The sequence below is a fragment of the Pleurodeles waltl genome, chromosome 6, assembly GCF_031143425.1.
Source record: "Pleurodeles waltl isolate 20211129_DDA chromosome 6, aPleWal1.hap1.20221129, whole genome shotgun sequence".
Taxonomy (NCBI): domain Eukaryota; kingdom Metazoa; phylum Chordata; class Amphibia; order Caudata; family Salamandridae; genus Pleurodeles; species Pleurodeles waltl.
This window is the reverse complement of record NC_090445.1, coordinates 996688287-996697843: the sequence shown is the minus strand read 5'-3', so window position 1 is coordinate 996697843 and position 9557 is coordinate 996688287. Positions and strand designations below refer to the sequence as shown.

Sequence of the window (9557 nt, the reverse complement as noted above, 5' to 3'; positions counted from 1 at the left end):
CAGCCTCCAGCCCATGCACCTGCACCCAAATCCACAAAACTTACACCTCCCACAACCACCACCTCTTCCTCCACTCCCAAACCCCCTCCAGCTACCCGTCCCAGTGTCTCCAAAAAACTTTTCCTTGCCCCCCTTAACCTATTTCCCACCACAACCCCCCCTCCAACTCATAGGTCCTGTACTAGCACCTCAGCCAAGAAATCTCCGGGACCAGTGGTGGCCCTTGTTGTTACAGGTATGTGGAGTGCACCGGCCACCAGGCCAGCCAGTGTGGCACGGAACCAGAGCACAGCCAGTGAAGCACCAGAAGTTGGACAGTGCCCGGCAGGAGAGGGGGAAGACTCCAGCCAGCAAAGCCGCTCACAAGGGTCCCCGGGGGAGTGTCGACTCAGCTGTGACTCCTCCCAAGGTGGGGAAGGGGCAGAAGAAATCTCCAAAGTCTGGGAGGAGCAGCACGGCGGAGAGGACCGCAATCATCCCCGCTGCCCAGGAGGCCACCGCCAGCCAGCCCCATCGTCACTGGCCAGGAGACCACCGCCCAAGAGGCCAGCCCCAACGTCACTGGCCAGGAGGCCACCGCCAGCCACAGCCCAGCTGGCCAGGAGGGCCCCGCAAGCCACAGCCCAGCTGACCCATGAAGGACCGCCAGCCACAGCCCTGCTGGGCAATAAAGGACCGCCTTGGCAAGCACCGCTGAACACGCCAGGGACCGCTGAACAGGGCAAAGACCGCCATGGAATGCACCGCTAGCCCATTTGCGGAAGGGGCAGTGACGCAATTGGGACTGTCACGGGGTATGTGCTGCACTCTGGGCACCAGTCCCCCTCCAGCACCAGTGGAGACTGTTATCCACTTGAGAGACTGTGGCTTTGCACTCCCCAGGATTGAACAGTGGGCAAACCACCCACTGTAGAGACTGTGGCTTTGCACTCCCCAGGATGTAACAGTGGGCAACCCACCCACTGTAGAGACTTGAGAGACTGTGGCTTTGCACTCCCCAGGATTGAACAGTGGGCAAGCCACCCACTGTAGAGACTTGAGAGACTGTGGCTTTGCACTCTCCAGGATGGAACAGTGGGCAACACACCCACTGTAGAGAATTGAGAGACTGTGGCTTTGCACTCCCCAGGATGTAACAGTGGGCAACCCACCCACTGTAGGGACTTGAGAGACTGTGGCTTTGCACTCCCCAGGATTGAACAGTGGGCAACCCACCCACTGTAGAGACTTGAGAGACTGTGGCTTTGCACTCCCCAGGATTGAACAGTGGGCAACCCACCCACTGTAGAGACTTGAGAGACTGTGGCTTTGCACTCCCCAGGATACATCAATGGGCATGGAGCCCCCTCGTGGATCTGGCGTGGTGCACTCATCCGGCTGAGGTGCCCCCCCTTCCCTTCCCCCTGAGGTGCCTGTTGTATTTCTATCTGATGCCCCAGTGGTCCACGGACAATGAATGGTGCATTACCTGCACTACTAATCGTGGTGTATATTTTGTTTAATGTGTATATATATCTGTATATATTTGCTGACTGTATTTTGATATATTACAATGGTTCCACTAATTTCCTTTAGTCTTTGCATTCTTCCTGGGGGGTTGGGGGTGTTACTGTAATGTATAGCTAAGCATTGGTGTGTGTGTTGTAGTGGGTGAGGGTCAGGGTGGGGGTTGGGATGTTGGTTGTGTGTGTCCCTGTGTTTTTGCCTCCCCTATGTCGTAGGTGCAGTACTCACCGTGCTCTTCGCCGCCGGTGTTGATGATCCTCGTATAGGAGCAGGAAGACTATCGCTGGCAGAATATGGAGTTCCGGCTCCATGGTGTCCTGATTCCTCGTGGGATGTGTAGAGGTGAGCGTTTTCCCTTTGAAATGGCTGTTTCCGCCGTGTTTTTATCCGCGGTGAATCTGCCCCGGAAAAGGTGGCGGATTGGTAGGTTGTGATACTGTGGGCGGTACATTGTCCTCCGCCTGTCTTGTGGCGGTGACCGCCGCGCTGTTTGTCTGTACCGCTGTGGCGGTTGGAGTGTTAAAGTGGCTGTCTTTGTTGGCGGTTTCCGCCACGGTCATAATTCCAAAATATTTACCGCTGGTCTGTTGGCGATGTTACCGCCGCTTTAACACCGTCTGCCAGGGTTGTAATGACCACCACTGTCTTACATTTGGAAGGAAAAAATGTAGAGAAAGACAAGGGGCAATAATACTTGTTCTGCTATTCTGTATTCCCTCAAGTCTCCCGATAAAAATGGTACCTCACTTGCGTGGGTAGGCCTAATGCCCGCGACAGGAAACGCAACATGGGCACATCACATTTTTACATTGAAAACAGACGTGTTTTTCAGAAAGTTCCTAGCTGTGGATTTTGATCTCTAGCTCAGCCGGCACCTAGGAAGACCTACCAAACCTGTGCATTTTTTAAAACTAGACACCTGGGGAAATCAAAGATAGGTTGACATGTGGGGCACTCACCAGGTTCTGTTACCCAGAATCCTTTGCAAACCTCAAAATCTGGCCAAAAAAACCTTTTCCCTCGCATTTTGGTGACAGAAAGTTCAGGAATCTGAAAGGAGCCACAAATTTCCTTCCACCCAATGTCCCCAGAAGTCTCCCGATAAAAATGGTACCTCACATGTGTGGGTAGGCCTAGTGTCCACAACAGGAAATGCCCCAAAACACAACATGGACACATCTTATTTGCCAAAGAAAACAGAGCTGTTTTTTGCAAAGTGCCTAGCTGTGGATTTTGGCCTCTCGCTCAGTCGGCACCTAAGGGAACCTACCAAACCTGTGCATTTTTTTAGAACTAGACACCTAGGGGAATTTCAAAATGGGGTGACTTGTGGGGCTCTCACCAGGTTCTGTTACCCAGAATCCTTTGCAAACCTCAAAATTTGGCCACAAAAACACATTTCCCTCCCATTTTGGGACAGAAAGTTCTGGAATCTGAGAGGAGCCACAAATTTCCTTTCACACAGCATTCCCCCAAGTCTACTTATAAAAATGGTACCTCACTTGTGTGGGTAGGCCTAGTGCCTGTGTCAGGAATAGATCACACAACGGTCAATGTTGGTCCTTTCATGAGGGAAACTGTTGACCCTGGAGTGATCCATTGCTGATGCAGACACTAGGTACAGGCACTCAGGTGGGGTGCGTTTTTATTAGGACAGGTGGGAAAACACCGGGTAGTAGGAATTTTGTGGATCCGAGCATATTCCTGTAGCTTGTGTGCAGAAATGCAAGAAAAAATAGAGTTTTTATCCAACATTGCAGCTTTGCAGGGTATTCTGGGTAAGAAAACTTTGGGGAATGCACACAAGTCACACCTCTGTGGACTTCCCCGGATGCCTAGTTTCCAGAAATGTCTGGGTTTGGTAGGTTTCCCTATATGGCCGCCGAGCCCTGGACCAAAAACACAGGTGTCTGCCTTACAAAACCAGGTTGTTTTGTGATAAATAATTTTGATGTCTCCACAATATGATTTGGGCAGTGGAATTTAGGGCTGAATTAAATTGGGGAGCACCCAAGAGAGTGCTCTCTCTGTGCTTGCCACCGCATGCACCTGCTCTCTGGGTTGGGCCAACCCGCAATTATCCCGCTGCACAGACTGTACTTACGAAAGGACCGCAGGACTGTCCTCATCACCTCCCTCATAATCACTGGAAGAGGAGTTATCGAATGGGACTCCTCCGACTGAATAATCACTCCCAGAGTCTGCGCCCTAGCCCTATCCCTCAGATGCTGTCTCAGTATCTGCTGTCTCAGTCTCTGATCCTACATCAGAGCTGTCCTCTATAACCCGAGTTAGGGCTAGCGCAGCAGTCATCCAACAAGATGCCATCTCTGCTACTGGCTACACTGTCGCTCTAAAACACCAGCCTATGTAGACAGTCACAAAATTGCTGGTGGGTGTGTGTGTGTGATACCTGCAACAGTAGAGGTCTCCCTACCTTCGCTTCTTCCCTCAATCAGTATGTTCTCTTAAGACACTCAAAAAAACAAAAAAGACACACTATTACATCACCTTGTCACATACCAATCATCACAGTCTTTAGCTCCTCAGTCCAACAATCATTATTGGTTCTCCCACTCCCATTACCTCCTCCTCCGATTCCCTCACTATCAGCAAAAGTGCATTTCATCTCTCCATAGTCCCCCCTCGCACATACATTTAATTTGTATTATAGCGCAGGTAATCGCTGGCTTTATTAATCCACTCAGCTATTCACATATAATAAAGTTTTTGAACCTTTCAGTAGGCATATAAACCTTCTGCGCTACTTTATGGCATCAAAACTGCCACTAGACAAAAGTCAGATCCTTTTCTAGCAGAAACATAATCACATGAATTACTTGACTTTTTTATTTCTGCCTAAAAGCTACAGTTGAAACGCTTCAGTTGAAATATGTGCATTGCTTTGAAGACGCAAGAGAACTGCTGGCGAATATATATATATATATATATAAAGAGATCACTTTTATATTTGGGTGTGGTTTCCCTGGGGGCCGGTCGCAGCCCTCAGGGAAACCACACACGTTGCAATAGATAGATATATCTACATAGATATATCTATATATAGATTTATATATATATATATATATATATATATATATATATATATATTTATAAAGATCTATATTTTTTAACACCTGTATGGTTTCCTTGGGGGCCATAGTGGACCCCAGGGAAACCATACAGCTGTTAAAAAAAAAAAATTATTGTCCCCACAGGTGGTCACTCTGCTCACATCGCGACCCCCTGTCCATTTCATTTTTTTGCAATTTTTTTTATTTTATTTTGTACACCTCTGTGAAATCCCTGGTGTCTAGTGGGGTTTGCAGTTGTGCTGCGATCGAGGGCCAGGAAACCAGTTCAGGAAGGCCTCGTTTGAAAGGGGAGAGTCTCCCCTTTCAAACGAGGCCTTCCCGAACGTAGGAAAGTCAGTTCGGGGCTGTTTTCCCCAGTGGAGCAGGAAGCGGCCTTGCGCCCACTTCCTGCTCCAGTGGAGAAAACAAACAGTGACTTCACAAAGAGGGGGGGGGGGGGGGGTAGGCGTTCTGGGGGTGACTCTGAAGATGTTCTGTGTCTCTTGTTTTTTTTTTATAAAACAAAATCCTCTGATGCGACCGATTTGAGGATTTTTTAACCCCCTCCCTGGAGTCGGCCACTGGTCGTGACCTGGTCTAGGGAGGTAGTGTAGGTGTTGCACTGTAAGGGTTAATAAAATGTTGCCAGTTTTTACCAGAAAACACACATTATCCTTCCCTCCAAGCAGTGGCAAAACCTACTATGGATTAAACGAATCCTCTGCACCCAGGACTGCCAATTTATACCATCCAGCAACCTTAGTTTACACAGAACGCAGTGGACCACTGTCTTCTTGAACTCCCACTGCACCAATCTATATTTGGGCATCTACTCACCTTACATTGGCTTGCTGTTCAGAAGCGTATTCTTTAGAAAGAAATCTTTGTCTTCGTTTTAAGGCCTCACCACAAAATGGTTCCCGTCTTTTTGAGCCACCATTTTTACGGAAACCGCCCCAAGGAGACTCTTCTCTTAAATTCTGATTTCCTCCTACAGAGTTCCAAGATTAGGAGAACCTGTCGGGGGAGTGACTTTTACCTTACAAGCAACAAATCCTTGAATCACCCTTGCTTTGGAGGTAACTATGCCTCAGGAATATCATAACGTTCAGAAAACATTCAAAGAGCTGGCCACTGACACAGTAAAGACGTAAATAGATCTATTGATCTGTCATGTATTTACAAGTTTCACAGCGCCAGGACACCATCTGACATCAGTGCGCTCTAAAAATACTACAGGGGAATAAATTAACTAAATAAGACCCTTTTATTTGCTTCAGGTTGGTAGTTCCAAAAAGGGACATGAAAATCGTCATTGGGGTTCGGAGAACAAAAACACCGACCTTTGTCTCCTTTAACAGAAGTTGACCACCTTTCAAACCATGATCACTGTGAAAGTGCAATAACAGAAAATCACTCCACGTTTTACTGTAGTATACAAACTTTAATCAATCACTCAGCGCCCAATTACCAACCTCCAGTTATTTAGGAATTACACAATTGCCTCCCTTTGCCAAGACGATTTACGAACAAAATGTTCGAGTTTAGATTGCCAATTAATTTCATTAGATGTGATTGCCAAAGCATTGGAAAAAAGATTACTGCACATTGTTTATTCACAGTGTTCGATCATGATGCACAGATAGTACTAAAAATACAAATATAAGTGCTCTTGCACTCTGTAATACTGTCGCTTCTCCCTCTGACACTTTTGCAGCTGCAGCTCACAGCAGTAAAGTATGTGATTTACTAAGGCAATCTTTTCGACTACAGGACAGTTTTAATCCTTGACTTTTGGATTTATTCAGCAAAAAGTACTCTTGCATTGAATACTCCTTTAATGAATAAAGGGTTATCATACATATAGGGAAGGAAATAAACACAACTACAGAAGTGTGGGCTAAATAAGGAATAGTTTCATCTGAGTCTACTGAATAAACATACAATACATATATTTTTAGATACACACAAAACAATGGGAATGAGATACTTCATCTGACAATGCGTTCTAAATGATACATTCAGATTGGTATTAAGTCGCTGTTGTGTTAATGATACTCGGGGGGAGTTTCAGTCCGATGAATTAGGTAAACTAGTTGTTTCTGTCATCTATATTTTGTAATATTCACATTGTTCTGCAGACTCATAGCTGAGCTTGGTTTTCAACTATGTAGATATTACCTTGGCTTCCGTTTGGTGCCCTTGGGGCTGTCCTTGCTACCCTTGGTCTCGAGGTCATGAAGCCTGAGTCAAGAACAGAGTCAACGAGGTTTCTTATGTGCCATATCTTATTATTGGGTATAAAATATGAACATTTGGAGATACAATGCTGTCTCATAAAATTATTTTAAGTTTAAAATCTATAAGTAATATGGTTTTGATTATTCAATCCACGTCAATCAAGGCCATGAAATATGCTATATAGCTTATTTATTCTACCTAATACTAGTAAAGTGAGATCATAGTCATGAGAGAGGCGTTTTAAATATTGTCCTAATGAACGCCTGTGCTTAAATTGAGAATGAGGCTGAAACATTGCTCAATACTCCACCTCATTACAGCTGTAACTCTAAACCCACAAATCTTGGAAAGTTTTTGTTACAAACAAATGTGCAAACAGCAGTATGACCAAATCTACTTTTAACTCCTCAAGATGAGATGAGTTTAGTTGAGGGTGAAGAAAACAACAATTTCTAATAGTGTATAACTGATTGAAGACGCCAAGTGGTATCAGAACCCTTGACCACTATATAACTAAGTGGAACATGGTCCTGGAAAAAGAGAGGTTTCCATGCCTTGTTTTCTTCTTGTGCCAATTCTGAACTAATAGATCGACCAGGTGGTTATAATACAGTGGCTTCAGTGTAGTGGAACAAAAAGCTTGTTGTCATGACTCCAGTCTCTCACCCGAACAAACCTGGTAAAGATGTGGTCAGGCAATGAATACTAGAAGGTAAGGTGAGGACTTGCAGGTCCTGCTGATTTACATCTAACACTGAAATCTTTATCTTTGGAGGAGGCCTTTGTGAGAGGTTTGTGCATAGGGCAATGGTGAAATCAACACACCAAGGGAAAGAAGACGCACAACACAACATCATCCCACTCCAAACACCTGCTAATACTTAACTATGATAGACGGTAATAAAACTATGGCAAGTGATAACAATGTAAATCCTGGAAGCTTTACAAACATACATTTATAAACATGACTTTCAAAACTAAAGAACAAAAAAAAGGTTTCCTACACATAGAAAACCTTTGATGTGCAAAAGAAAATTGTAGGCAATAAATACATGGAAAAACACTGGATTGTGAACTATTTGCCACAAATGTGCTGCTCATCATTATTTGCCCTGTTTACAGTCAATTTGCTTACTCAAAATTACTATACAATACAGGGGAAGAAAGTTGGTAAGAAAAGGGTGTTCTGATCTTTGCAGAACTTATTTGCCCAATATGCCATTCTTTTTTTAAAATTCATTTGGTCTTATGGATCATTTTCTCTCGTGCTCATACTGTGCATCATGCATTTGACAGCATCTGTCAAAATTCCTTTACATGATATCTGCGTAGTCCCATCCTCATGGTTCTATTTCTTTCTTTTATTACACCATTGTAGATCACAGTTGTGATTATTTTAGGAATGGGAAGCTGGTCTTGTACATGAGGAGTTTGTGTTATCTTTCATAAAATCTAATTTGTATATATATACTAGAGCAACACAAAATAATGATGCACTTCATCTGTAGAAAATAGAAACAAATTAGCCATTTGCAAAATTTTAGCCGCAATATTTTTAAAGTATATAAATGGCATTTTGTGCAATTCATAATAACGTTTACGTTTCTTTCTATACGTTATCCAGTAAGCAGAACAAAGAATACCTGAGAATTCTGTTTAGTGGCAATGTCTGTTTCTTCAAGTGTATAAAACATGTGTCCCAAAAAAACTCATAAACTTTTCACTATGTAAATCTATGTATGAACTAAATATTTTTTTTTTAAACAAAACCATTTATGAACTAGATAAAAAATGTATGCCTTGCTATGACTATGTCATGCTAATATGTAGTCCAAGTTTCTAGAATGTCCCATATCCATCTCCACGTGCAGCAACTGCAAAAGCTGGGTAGGCCTCATAAGTAGCAAAAGTGGCTAGATCTTGTCCCAGAGCCACTGCTTGTTTCAGTTGTGCAGCTGTCGCATTGGTGATGGCATATCCTGTAGAGAAATGTGAAGAAATCAGAATGTGAATAAGAAAGTCTTCTATTAGAAATTCACCTATCACAAGTCTTCCACATGGAGATATTCCATTGTAGTTAAAACACTACACATTGTTTCCAAGCCCTGGAGATATTACTGCACATATAGTACGCTTTCAGACAACCTTTCTGTGTCTATTCTGAGCCCTAGTTACACAAGGGTAGAAGTACTTGTGTTAAATTTTAAAGGAAAATGGTTCACGCATTGTTGTTGTACACTTCACAAATTAATACTGTGCTGGCTTTTTAAAGAAAGAGATGCTATCATGATTTTATATTTTATGTTTTTGTAGGGTTGTGCTATGTGTTTGTCTTTGTTTATATGGACACGTTGTCTAATAAACTAATTGTAATTATTTTTTATTGCAATCAAATGCCACGAAATCTAAAAGATGAAAACAATAAAAGCTTCTGCTGCCATAACGTTGTAACCATGTGATTAGAATAAAATATGTAATTTACACTAACAATATTCACTGTGTTTATTTTCAGTAGACCTGTACTATCAGGTCAGTGTACTTAAAGAAGGTATAGAAACCCATTCTAGCATTGATGGACAACGCAGAAAAATATTACTTTTTTTGGTGAAAATCAAATATACAAATGACTTTAAATTACAGAAAACTGAAGACACAGTTTAACCAAAAAAGAATGACTAAAACTTTGAGGTAAAATTCTTCTGATTCTTGATCGAGCACCCTTGATGCGACTGGTCA

At 43.4% G+C, this 9557-nt stretch overlaps 1 protein-coding gene across 2 annotated transcripts in view; it reads right to left on the bottom strand.

Moving 5' to 3' along the window:
• Window positions 1–6003: 6003 nt before the first annotated feature.
• A1CF (APOBEC1 complementation factor) overlaps window positions 6004–9557 on the bottom strand; it is a 167189-nt gene continuing 163635 nt past the window's right edge. For both annotated transcript variants that reach the window (XM_069239876.1, XM_069239877.1), the window contains exon 12: window positions 6004–8800. In XM_069239876.1, coding sequence (XP_069095977.1) covers window positions 8661–8800 — 140 coding nt within the window. In that variant the 3' untranslated portion in view covers window positions 6004–8660. The remainder of the gene's footprint in view (window positions 8801–9557) is intronic.